General features: G+C 36.8%; 1 protein-coding gene across 1 annotated transcript in view; it reads left to right on the top strand.

Moving 5' to 3' along the window:
* Window positions 1–13898, top strand: part of DTHD1 (death domain containing 1) — a 71327-nt gene that overhangs the window by 10732 nt on the left and 46697 nt on the right. Inside the window, exons 4-5 of the mRNA XM_053577834.1 lie at window positions 327–506; window positions 1599–1843. Of these exons, the coding sequence (XP_053433809.1) occupies window positions 327–506; window positions 1599–1843 (425 nt within the window). The remainder of the gene's footprint in view (window positions 1–326; window positions 507–1598; window positions 1844–13898) is intronic.

Raw genomic sequence — 13898 nt, 5'->3', positions numbered from 1 at the left:
AGAAGCAATTATTAGCAATATTTGTGAAAACACTGAACATCACTGCCTGTTATATGCACGCATTTTGGGAGGGTATTTAATTTAAATTTCAAAATGTTTATTTCTCTGTTTTTTATCATGAACTCCAATTTTGAGGAGCTCTTAATTATCTACTTCTATTTCATCTTAGGAAAGGACTGTTCATTTTAGGTTAATGGAATCATTCCACATTGAAGGTGATTACACGGATGATACATAATATTTTTTTTCGCAATCTACAGGGTATATGTACTATGTACTTTTCAAACAGCACTGTAGCTTGTTCTGATGTCCTTTAATCCACACAGGGGAACTATGCTGCGGTGAAAATTTATAAGCTGGGTATCTTTTCTGTTGTGTCTTGTTTAAAGAAGGAGTCCTTCATAGTAACTAAGAAAGGCCTCACTTTTAAGTCAAACGTGGATTCCAGAATATCCTTCAGTTATTCTCCAGGAGTTTTCGGCTCACCGGTGCTTATACAATTAAAGGTAAATATTAAAAGTTAGTGACTTCCTTCTCAGAGATTTTGTGGGTCTTTAAGCATGGTCCTGAAGAATAAAGAGGATGCCAGTATTTAATATAGCAATAAATGGATTCTTCTATTGCAGTTCTAAGGGCCTAGCATACTGTGGTGTCAGTGAGACTCTGATGGATATTAAGCATAGTAAGTCTCACTCCAAAATAAACTCTCACTGTATTTGAAAGTTTTTCCTGATGAATCTTTGGTGTTGTTTTGTTTAAATTTTAAAAAATATGTTGCATATTTTGATAACAAAATACGTTGCATAATTGATAACAAAAAATAATTGATAATAAAAAATATGTTGCATAATTGATAACAAAGCCTGGGACACCCATATAACTGAGATGTCCATCTAAGAGGATGGCAAAAAAAAGGATAATCAATTAAAATATTTTTTATTATGAATACTTGGTTATAATTAATTAGGAAACATTAGCTCTTTGGGGAACAAGGATTTAATAGATGCACACACTATTTGAAAAGTTGTAGTGTGTCAACACATTTTAGCAGATTTATTTCCTAAATAATATTCCCTGTTTTTCTAGCCTCACCCCTCTTCCATGCACTCCCGGTTGTTACCATGAATGGTATGTGAAAAGAAACATTAGGAAGAAAACATATAACAATTGAAATGTTGGAATTATGTCAGCTACTTTTATTATTAACCATTCTTACATGAAAGAAAACTCTTAAGTAAATACAGTCTTGTTTTACTATTTCTAAAGATCTTTACATCTAACATTACTTGTAATTAGAAATTATGTAAAATGTCGATTTTGGTTTTTAGGCAATTTTGGTGGCTACACTTAAGAAAGTTTCTCAGTTATTTTTAATAATTCTGGGAACCTAGATTTCAGGAAGACTTTGTTAAAAGGGACTCACAGGCTGTGTCTTTCATAAATTGTATGTTTTATAAGACACAGTGTTGATTTTAGCTAACGATGTAGAGGTAAGTCTATACTCTATGAAATTTTCAGAAAATTGGATTAGCAATGTTCTGATACTTTGCATCTTTTCCTATTAAAACATAAGCAAATATATTTTCTTCTTTATTTAGATCCAACCAGTTGACCCGTCTTTGGTGGCATATTTGAAAACACAGCAAGACACTTCCTACTTGGTGCTATCCACAAGTCCTCTGGTTCACATCCAGCACCCATCAACTCATCCTTTTCAGAACCCAGTCACTGTATTCCTACCTTGTTCTCCACATCCTGATAAAAAGCACCTTGGGTCTGAGATAGATCAGAAAAGAACCACTAGTACCACAACAAACAGGCTCACACCTTCGTATTTCAATTGGTGAGTGAGATCCTAACTGCAAAGTGACTTAATGGTGCATGATTGAAATCACTATCCAATGTCTTGTATTTAATTATCAGTATTAAAATACAATGAAACATTTTAAATCTAGAATATTGTGTATCCATAAAAAGTAATGATTCTAGCTGTAATGGGCTCAGAAGTGTGCTATGCATTAGCAATAAGAATGATAGGAAAGAGGTAAAATTAATTCTTCTTTTCAAAGAACTTCAGATAGGGTGAAATTACAAAGGTGTAATATGGTGGTTTTAATTGCTACATTTAAAAGTATTCTATGAATGTACGAAAATGATGAATCTTACCTTTTATAAAACAAATTAAATTTGAATTTAATAGGTAGCTTCCTCCTCTCAACTTTTATGATTAAAGAAAAAATCTGGGGTGGCACCTGTGGCTCAAAGGAGTAGGGTGCCGGCCCCATATATTGGAGGTGGTGGATTCAAACCCAGCCCTGGCCAAAAACTGCAAAAAAAAAAAAAAATCCACACCAATAAGACAGATAAACATAATATTACCATCCAGAAATGACAAGCTAACAACAAACAAGGTATAATGAATGATAGTAATTCTGATCTTAATTCCTATTCTTTAATTTAATATTTGTTAAATATTAATATCTTCTTTTTCCTAATCAAAAAGGTAGAAGGGAGCTCTCCATTCTTTGGTTCTGAAGGGTAATTTTTTTTTCCTCTGTACCATCAGAAGAGAAACAACGACAGACAAATAATTGAAATAATAACTGCTATTATTTGAGAGGCTTCTGTGTGCCGGTTTCAATATGCGTATTACCTCATCCAGTCTCATTATATTAGTGAGAAGACTTAAACGCAGTGTTATTATGAGTTTATGCAAGTACTTACAGCTAACAAGTGCTGCAGTCTTGATCTAGACTCACACAGATCTCTTTGTAATCATGACTCTCGGTAGCCCGCCTTTCTGATTTGAGGCCGTAAGACTAGATACTGAGACATGGATGGTTTTATTTTTCACACTATGTCTGCAGTTTAGGAATATGGCAATAGCGGCATGTCAGGTTGTGGCTATGTGAAGAAATCAAGCTCTCTTTAGAGTTAGACAAGGAAGAGAGAACATAGAATACAGAAGCCAGTCACTGTGTTCCTACCTGTTATAGGTGCTTTTGGTACCAAAACTCTACATACGTGTATGTGTGTGTTACACATTAATGATGGGGATACATCCTGAGAGGTGTGTCGCTGGATGATTCTGTCATTGTTAACACAGAGTGAATTTACATCAGCCTAGATGGTCCAGCCTACTGTCCACCTTGGCTATATAGTATATTCTGCTGCTCCTGGGTTAAAGCCTGTGCAGCATGTTACCATGCTGAATACCACAGGCGACTTTAACACAATGGTATTTATGTATCTCAACATGTCTAAACAAAGAAAAGATACAATGAGAATACAGCATTACACTTATAATCTTACCACACCACTGTTGTAGATGTGGTTGGTCATTGACCGAAACATTGTTATGTGGGACGTGACTGTGGCAATTTATCTAATCCATGTTCCTACATGTTATGGTAAAGTAAGACTTAGATGGGCGGCGCCTGTGGTTCAGTGAGTAGGGCGCCAGCCCCAAATACCCAGCCCTGGCCAAACTGCAACAAAAAAATAGCTGGGCATTGTGGCACACACCTGTGGTTCTAGCTACTTGGGAGGCTGAGGCAAGAGAATCACCTAAACCCAGGAGTTGGAGGTTGCTGTGAGCTGTGTGATGCCATGGCACTCTACCAAGGGTGACAAAATGTGACTTTGTCTCTTAAAAAAAAAAAAAAGTAAGACTTAGATATCTTCTAGAGTTTCCAATTGAAAATGTAGCATTCTAATAGATGAAGACTTTTTCTATACCAAATACTCCATAAAATATTTATATATTTTTAAAAAAGATGAGACGTTAATCCTAAAAATGGACTCTGAATGGTGACTTGTTGCTAGAATCTGGTAAGTGTTTCTACCCTCTAGATGGCAGATGGTCAAGAATTAATGAAACAATTTGTGGCTGACATCATAAAACGAAGCAGTTACATTGGCCTGAAAGACGGCTCAGTGAGTAGGGTGCCGGCCCCATATGCCGAGGGTGACGGGTTCAAACCCAGCCCCGGCCAAACTGCAACAAAAAAACAGCTGGGCGTGTGGCGGGCACCTGTAGTCCCAGCTACTCGGGAGGCTGAGGCAAAAGAATCGCTTAAGCCCAGGAGCTGGAGGTTGCTGTGAGCTGTGTGATGCCACAGCACTCTACCAAGGGCCATAAAGTGAAACTCTGTCTCCACAAAAAAAAAAAAAAAAAAAAAAAAAAAAATTAAAAAAAAAAAATCCCAATTTGCCTGTTCTCTATTGTTTGATCTCATAGTTCTGTATATACCAATAAGAATATGAATGACCCCTGTAATACACAAATGTCATTTTACAGTGATGAGACCACTGTCTCTTTGCCTCTCCTTTGCTATATTTCTACATCCCTCAAAAACAGCAAGGTAGAATGTGGAGGGAAATTGAAAGCATAGTGAATTGTCAAGAATAAAATTCCACAAGTAAGTAGGTCACTACAAAAGTTTTGAGACAGTGTTATGCGCCATTATCTCACTTCCAAGAAACACAGTCGACGGTGCCCTTTCTCACTCACCTGGGCAAGTTTCAACGTGCTCGGCTGATCAGCGTTTCTGAGAAAGCTTCATTTCCTTCTGTCGGCGTGGATTTTCCATTTCTTGATTTTTGTGCATCTCAAAGCTTTAGTAATGACCCATATAGAGATAAAGGTAATTATCTAATTCACACATCCTGAGAGTGGCATGTTTTCATGCGTTTAGTCTATTCAAGGCTTTGGAAATGCAGTTAGGGCAGGTAAGGAGAAAGTTGTCCAGAGGCATTATACCATGTGGCTAGACCCTGACTGTGAAGCAGTTATGCACATGGACCTGCCTTCCAGATCTGAGAAAGAGATTCAAATAGCTAACAAACTAAAAATAGTGGATGAACATAGAGGCTAAGAAAAAACTCAAAAGTCCTACCTGGTATTTTAAGAAGCAAAAATTGCTGCCAGGATTACAAAAGAAGAATAAAAACAGCAAAAAACAAACTTGTAGAATTACAAAAAGAGAGAATTCCCCTGACATGGAATGCTAATTTGAATACTGCCAATTACGGTTACCTGGAGAATACAAGGGAAGCCTATTTTGCAAGTTTAGGAGTGTCCAGTAAGCATAATTTCCAGGAAACAAGTGCAGAAAGCCATCAGGGTGGACCAGGAAATGAGGAAAGGACAGCAGGATGAACCATAAAGATAACCTGAGATGAAAAGGGATCAAGATACGACCAGGAGTCATTTCAGAGTGATGTAACCCAATAATTACAGGTGCCATTGATGAAGAGACGAAGCAATCCTAAAAGGTACAATAATCAAAGGCACCATTAAATTTAATTTTTGAGGTTGATTAAAGCCTTGAGTTAGAAAGTGCTGATTGACAACATTTTGAAAAAAGACTTCATACTAAAACATCACACGGCAAACTGAAATATAGGTTTAAATAAAACATAATTCCACAAGCATTCCTTCCCAGAAACAGACGGAGTGAAAAAGAACAAACTCAGTCTAACCTCAGTCTGATTCTTAACAGTACTAATATCAGGGGAAAAAAAATGGATCCAAAACATCAAAGCTCTGACAGGACAATGTTGGGGAGTTAGGGTTTTCACCCAGCAAAGACGTCATTTTGTTTTCGTTATTGTTTTTCTTCTTTTTTAAATACATAGGCTCACAAAATGTGCAATTCACATGTTCTTAACAAGACAAATACATAGAGAAAATTAATAGGCTGATTTCAAAAACATTCAAAATATCAAAAACAGGAAAGCATTATGCTTCTTTTAAAAATCTAATATTGAGCATAAATGATATAAAAGCAAAAGAAGAAAAAATTATGGCCGAGAGATAATAGACAGAAAATAAATTTTAAAAAATCCAGCATGGTGACATGTATGTTTTTAAGAGAAAGCTAAAGCAAGATAATATAAATAAAATTATTCATTATGACAATAAATATAAATTGTCCATATTTCTTAATCTTCTTTTGATATGTTAAATAATATACATAAATAATAATTTATATGCTATATGCACATTGATTTCTTTATTCATTACCTCTTTTTTTATTACATCATAGCTGTGTACATTCATGCAGTCCTGGGGTACCATGTGCTGGTTTTATATACAATTGGACATATTTTCATTTATTACCTCTCTCATCAGTTGTTTAAATTGTTCACTTCAGTCACTATGATTTCTGTTTCTAAAAGGCTATTGCTATACATAATCTTTCTTTTTTCAAGCTGCTTTGTTTTTTTCATTATGATTTATATAGTTGACATTTGAGCACAGGGGTTGGGGTGCTGACACCTTGTGTAGGTGAAAATCTGCATGTAACATTTGACTGTTCAAAACCCTAACTACTAACAGCCTACTCTTTCTTGATCTGAAGCCTCACCAATAACATAAACATAAAGTTGAATGTATTTTGTATGTTTTATTCTGTTTTCTTATAACACAGTAAGCTAGAAAGAAGTTCAGGGGGAATTGTAGTTATTCAGGGGGAACTGTAGTTCTTCCTTCTTTGAATTATTCTGAACATACTTTTTCTAAGGTCTCGTTCAGATTAGTCTATCTGTTCACGTGACATTTACTATTACACCATTTATCTATGAGGATGGTGTTATTTTGTAGACTATCTTTCATACTGATTCTATTCTTTAGCTCTTACTGTTAAACATTCATTTCCAAGTACTAATAGTAATTTTTCGTCAGATACAAACATCAGCTGTTCTTCCCCTGTTTTCTCTAACCCCAAGCTGTTGTGTGTGACTGTGTGTGTGTGTGCACCTGCTTCTTGGCTGCTCTCTTGAGCCAATGTGCAAAGGGATTTTGGTTGTTTGGTGCTATTTCCCTCTTTCACGGCCGGTGAGGCCCTTCTGAGATCTCGGCTTTATGACTTAGTTTTGGCTCCCTCTTTGTGCAGCTGGAGGGTACATTTAATGTCTAGAAGTAGATACTGAACTCTAGCCTCCAGCATCTGGCTTGCGTGCATGGTTGAGCTTCGGGAGAACAGGCTGACGGGGAAACGCACACCCAGGGAATCGGTTTCTGAGGTTCTCTAGGGAACAAAAAGAATCCTTGCTTTTTACGATCTTTGATTCTCAGATCTAGGGGACTTTCATTTCTTCTTTTGAGTTTACCTCATATGTGTACATGTGTGTGTGTATGACATTGTGTCCAGAATTCCTATGGAGTAGATGATGGCTATTTGCTATCAGTGAAATGAACCAAGCTAGAAATCTCCATTTCTTTGCCTTTGTACATAATTTCTCTGCTAGGTAATCACTTTCCTATCACATTGAGCCAAGGACTCTTGCTTATTCTGTAAGTTGAAGTTCAACTCTTTTCTGCCAAAAAACATCCATAGATCTTCAGGAGGGGCTGAGTGCTCTTCCCTTCATACCAGCCCCACCTTGCGCACATATCCTATATCACACTGTCGAAAGAACACATATTTCCTTCTCCTTTTTCATCATTTACCAGAACTGCAACATAAGAGGTACTCAAAAAATTAGGTAAATCAAATGAACTAATAAGTAAACTTGTGAAATCATCTAAGTTTTTGACAATGATAAATTGGTATCTTATAAGGTGCCTTGTTCTTATTAAAGCCAGAATAATAGCTATTTTTTTCCATCAAGTAGAACATAAAACCAGCAAATGAGAACCTATCTCAACTGTTTACTTAACATTCTTTCATCAAAGAGTGAGAGCCAGCTGAACATTTTCTATGGAAACCAAAACACAATGAATGCCAGAATGAAAAAGATAACTGTTTGAGGCCAGAACATAGTCTGAATACTAAGAATAAAAGGTCTGTAATACATTACATTCTTTCTTAGCTGAACGATTTCTAGGGAAAAGATGAGAGTCATTTAATTATAAGCCAGAAAAACATCTCAATAGCTATACAAGGGGAAAATTAATTTATTAAAATGTATAAAATGAATTCATTAAAATAAATTATTTTTACCCTTGTATTGCTGTTGAGGTTTTTTTTTATTAAAATTTATTCCATACAAATATTATGCAGCCTTAAAGAAAGATGGAGACTTTACCTCTTTCATGTTTACATGGATGGAGCTGGAACATATTCTTCTTGGTAAAGTATCTCAAGAATGGAAGAAAAAGTATCCAATGTACTCAGCCCTACTATGAAACTAATTTATAGCTTTCATATGAAAGCTATAACCCAATTATAGCCCAAGAATATGGGAAAAGGGGAGGGGGAAAGGAAGGAAGGGGGAAGATGGGTGGAGGGAGGGTAATTAGTGGGACCACACCTACAGTGCATCTTACAAAGGTACATGTTAAATTTACTAAGTGTAGAATATAAATGTCTTAACACCATAACTAAGAAAATATAGTGAAGGCTATGTTAACTACTTTTTTTTTTACACGTACATTCTTTTTGTTATTAATATTAAATCATAACGGTGTACATTAATGAGATCATGGGGCACCATACACTGGTTTTATAAACAGTTTGACACATTTTCATCACACTGGTGATGCCTTCCTGGCATTTTCTTAGTTATTTTATTTATTTATTTATTTTTATTAAATCATAACTGTATACAATGATATGATCATGGGGCATCATACACTCACTTCATAGACCATTTGACACATTTTCATCACAATGGTTAACATAGCCTTCCTGGCATTATCTTAGTTACTGTGCCAAAACATTTATATTCTACATTTACCAAGTTTCGCAAATACCCCTGTAAGATGCACCACAGGTATGATCCCACCGATCCCCCTCCCTCTACCCACCACCCCCCTCCCTTCCCTCCCTTTCCCACTTCCCCCTATTATTAGGTTGTAACTGGGTTATAGCTTTCATGTGAGAGCCCCAAATTAGTTTCATAGTAGGGCTGAGTACATTGGGTACATTTTCTTCCATTCTTGAGATACTTTACTAAGAAGAATATGTTCCAGCTCCATCCATGTAAACATGAAAGAGGTAAAGTCTCCATCTTTCTTCAAGGCTGCATAGTATTCCATGGTGTACATATACCACAATTTATTAATCCACTCATGGATCGATGGGCACTTGGGCTTTTTCCAGGACTTAGCAATTATAAATTGGGCTGCAATAAACATTCTGGTACAAATATGTTTGTTATGTTGTGATTTTTGGCCTTCTGGGTATATGCCCAGCAGAGGAATTACAGGATTGAATGGCAGATCTATTTTTAGATCTCTGAGTGTTCTCCATATATCTTTCCAGAAGGAATGTATTAATTTGCATTCCCACCAGCAGTGCAGAAATGTTCCCTTTTCTCCACATCCACGCCAACATCTCTGGTCTTGAGATTTTGTGATATAGGCTAGTCTCACTGGAGTTAGATGGTATCTCAAAGTAGTTTTGATTTGCATTTCTCTGATGATTAAAGATGATGAGCATTTTTTCATATGTCTGAAGGCCATGCGCCTGTCTTCTTCAGAGAAGTTTCTCTTCAAATCCCTTGCCCAGCCTGCGATGGGATCCCTTGTTTTTTTCTTGCTGATGTGTTTGAGTTCTCTGTGGATTCTGGTTATTAAACCTTTGTCAGAGACATAACCTGCAAATATCTTCTCCCATTCTGAGGGCTGTTTGTTTGCTTTACTTACTGTGTTCTTGGCTGTGCAGAAGCTTTTAAGTTTGATCAAGTCCCAGTAGTGTATTTTTGAAGCTGCTTCAATTGCCCGGGGGGGGTCCTCCTCATAAAATACTCGACCAGACCAATTTCTTCAAGGGATTTCCCTGCATTCTCCTGTAGTATTTTTATAGTTTCATGTCTTGAGTTTAAATCTTTAATCCAATGAGAGTCTATCTTATTTAATGGTGAAAGGTGTGGGTCCAATTTCAGTCTTCTGCAGGTTGCCAGCCAGTTCACCCATCACCATTTGTTAAATAGGGAATCTTTTCCCCACTGAATGTTTTTAATTGGCTTATCAAAGATCAAATAGCGGTAAGTAGCTGGATTCGTCTCTTGGTTCTCTATTCTGTTCCAGATGTCTACTTCTCTGTTTTTGTGCCAGTACCATGCTGTTTTGATCACTATCGATTTGTAGTAAAGTCTGAGGTCTGGTAGTGTGATTCCTCCTGTTTTATTTTTATTTCTGAGTAATGTCTTGGCTATTCGAGGTTTTTTCTGATTCCATATAAAACGAAGTATTGTTTTTTCAAGATCTTTAAAATATGACAGTGGAGCTTTAATAGGGAGTGCGTTGAAATTATATATTGCTTTGGGTAGTATGGACATTTTGATAATGTTGATTCTTCCCAGCCATGAGCATGGTATGTTTTTCCATTTGTTAACATTTTCAGCTATTTCTTTTCTTAGAGTTTCATAGTTTTCTTTATAGAGATCTTTCACGTCTTTTGTTAGGTAAATTCCCAAATATTTCATCTTCTTTGGCACTACTGTGAATGGGATAGAGTCCTTAACTGCTTTTTCAACTTGACTGTTGTTGGTGTATATAAAGGCTACCAATTTATGGATGTTGATTTTGTAACCTGAGACGCTGCTGTATTCCTTGATCACTTCTAGGAGTTTTGTAGTAGAGTCCCTAGTGTTTTTCAGATACACAATCATATCATCTGTGAAGAGCAAAAGTTTGATCTCTTCTGACCCTATATGGATACCTTGATCGCCTTTTCTTCAATAATTGCGGTGGCTAAAACTTCCATTACAATGTTGAAAAGCAATGGAGACAATGGGCAGCCTTGTCTGGTTCCTGATCTGAGTGGAAATGATTCCAATTTAACTCCATTCAATATGATATTGGCTGTGGGTTTGCTGTAGATGGCCTCTATCAGTTTAAGAAAAGTTCCTTCTAGACCAATTTTCTTAAGTGTTCTGATCATGAAGGGATGCTGGGTATTATCAAAAGCTTTTTCTGCATCAATTGAGAGAATCATATGGTCTTTGTTTTTTAATTTGTTTATGTGCTGAATTACATTTATAGATTTACGTATATTGAACCAGCCTTGAGACCCTGGGATAAAACCAACTTGGTCATGATGTATAATTTGTTTGATGTGTTGCTGGATTCTGTTTGTTAGGATCTTGTTGAATATTTTTGCATCTATATTCATTAGTGATATTGGTCGATAATTTTTTTTGTTGTTGGGTCTTTTCCTGGTTTGGGGATCAGGGTGATGTTTGCTTCATAGAACGTGTTGGGTAGTCTTCCTTCTTTTTCTACCTTTTGGAACAGGTTGAGTAATATAGGTACTAATTCCTCTTTAAAGGTTTGGTAGAATTCTGACGTGAAACCATCTGGTCCCGGGCTTTTCTTTTTAGGGAGGTTTTGTATAGTTGATTCTATTTCTGAACTTGATATGGGTGTGTTCAACATTTCAACTTGATTCTGGCTAAGTCTTGGAAGGTGGCGTGCTTCCAAGTATCAGTCAATTTCCTTCAGATTTTCATATTTCTGAGAATAAAGTTTCTTGCAATATTCATTAAGGATTTTTTGGATTTCTGACGAGTCTGTTGTTATTTCGTCTTTTTTGTTTCTGATTGATGAGACTAGAGATTTTACTCTTTTTTTCCTGGTTAGGTTGGCCAGAGGTTTATCTATTTTATTGACCTTTTCAAAAAAACAGCTTTTTGATTTATTGATCTGTTGTATTATTTTTTGTTTTCAATTTCATTTAATTCTGCTCTAATTTTGGTTATTTCTTTTCTTCTACTGGGTTTGGGGTTGGAATGTTCTTCCTTTTCCAGTTGCTTGAGATGTCCCATTAAGTTGTTAACTTCCTCTCTCTCCGTTCTCTTGAAGAAGGCTTGCAGTGCTATAAATTTCCCTCTTAGAACTGCCTTTGTGGTGTCCCAGAGGTTCTGATAGTTTGTCTTCATTGTCGTTTTGTTCCAAAAAATTGGCGATTTCTTTCTTAGTCTCATCTCTGACCCAGCTATCATTCAGCATAAGGTTATTTAACTTCCATGTTTTTGTATGAGTATGCAGATTCCTGTTGTTACTCAATTCAAGTTTTATTCCATGATGGTCCGAGAAGATGCAAGGAATAATTTCTATTCCTTTAAATTTACTGAGGTTAGACTTGTGACCTAAAATGTGGTCAATTTTGGAGTAAGTTCCGTGGGCTGATGAGAAGTATGTGTATTCAGTTTTGTTGGGATGAAATGTTCTGTAGATGTCTGCTAAATCTAAATATTGGATGGTTAGATTTAAATCTAAGATTTCTTTGCTCAGCTTCTTGCTGGAGGATTGATCCAATACTGCCAAAGGAGTGTTGAAATGTCCGACGATTATGGAGCTGGAGTAAATCAAGTTACTCATGTCTGTTAGAGTTTCTTTTATATATTGAGGTGCATTCTGGTTGGGTGCATAGATATTAATAATTGAGATCTCATCATATTGAGTATTACCCTTAACAAATATGAAGTGATCATTCTTGTCCTTCCTTACTTTTGATGGTTTAAATCCTACTGTATCTGCAAATAAAATTGCAACACCTGCTTTCTTCTGATTACCATTTGCCTGAAATATGGATGACCATCCTTTCACCCTGAGTCTGTATTTGTCTTTTAGGTTAAGATGTGACTCTTGTATGCAACAAATATCTGGCTTGAGTTTTTGTATCCAGTCAGCTAACCTATGCCTCTTTAGAGGATAGTTTAAGCCATTCACATTAATGGAGAGTATTGATAAGTCTGGTGGAATTTTGGGCATCGAGTTTTTCAAAGGTCCAGTGGACATTTTTTTTTTTTTTTTTGTAGATACAGAGTCTCACTTTATGGCCCTCGGTAGAGTGCCGTGGTATCACACAGCTCACAGCAACCTCCAACTCCTGGGCTCAAGTGATTCTCTTGCCTCAGCCTTCCGAGTAGCTGGGACGACAGGCGCCTGCCACAACGCCCGGCTATTTTTTGGTTGCAGTTCGGCCGGGGCCGGGTTTGAACCCGCCACCCTCGGTATATGGGGCCAGCACCTTACCGACTGAGACACAGGCGCCGCCCAGGTCCAGTGGACATTTTTAATCCTTTCGCCTGTGTGGAAGTTGGAGTTTGATCCAAAGTTTCTGAGTGAGTTTACTTTTGTGGTATAGGATTAGGTTGGTCATTGTGGAGGATAGGTCTGACAATATCCTGAAGAGCTGGTTTACTTATGGCAAATTTTTTCAACATATGAATGTCATTGAAGTATTTAATTTCTCCATCATAGATGAAACTCAGTTTGGCTGGATACAAGATCCTGGGTTGAAAGTTATTTTGCTTTAGGAGATTAAAAGTTGATGACCACCCTCTTCTGGCTTCAAAAGTTTCAGCAGAGAGATCTGCAGTGATTCTAATATTCTTTCCTTTGTACGTAATAGTTTTCTATCGCTGGGCTGCTTTGAGAATCTTCTCTTTCATGTTAACTTTAGTGAAGCTAATTATGATATGCCTGGGGGATGACTTATTGGGGTTGAATCGTGCTGGGGTTCTGAAGCTGTCTGCTATCTGAATTTCAGATTCTCTAGGCATGTCTGGAAAATTTTCTTTCATAATTTCATGCAGAAGGGCCTCTGTGCCCTTCGAGGCCACTTCATCATTCTCCGAAATCCCAATTATTCATATATTGCTTTTCCTCGAATTATCTGAGAGTTCTCTGAGTGAGTGGTCCATTTTTGCTCTCCATTTCTCTTCCTCTTGAGAGATTGGGAGCGTTTGAAGACTTTATCTTCAATGTCAGAAATCCTTTCTTCTGCTTGCTCCATTCTGTTGCTGAGGGATTCTACTGTATTTTTCATATCTTTGAGGGCTGTAAATTCTTGCTTCAGTGTGTCTAAGTCTTTGGTGGTTTTGTCTTTAAATTCATTAAATTCTTGAGACAACTTTTGAATTTCTCCTCAAATTCCTAATTTCATTTAATTAATCTTGTCTGCAATCCAAATTCTGAATTCGATTTCTGACATCTCAGC

The sequence above is a fragment of the Nycticebus coucang genome, chromosome 23 (assembly GCF_027406575.1).
Source record: "Nycticebus coucang isolate mNycCou1 chromosome 23, mNycCou1.pri, whole genome shotgun sequence".
NCBI lineage: Eukaryota > Metazoa > Chordata > Mammalia > Primates > Lorisidae > Nycticebus > Nycticebus coucang.
The sequence above is the reverse complement of the archived record's forward strand: the minus strand, read 5'-3'. Positions and strand labels throughout refer to the sequence as shown.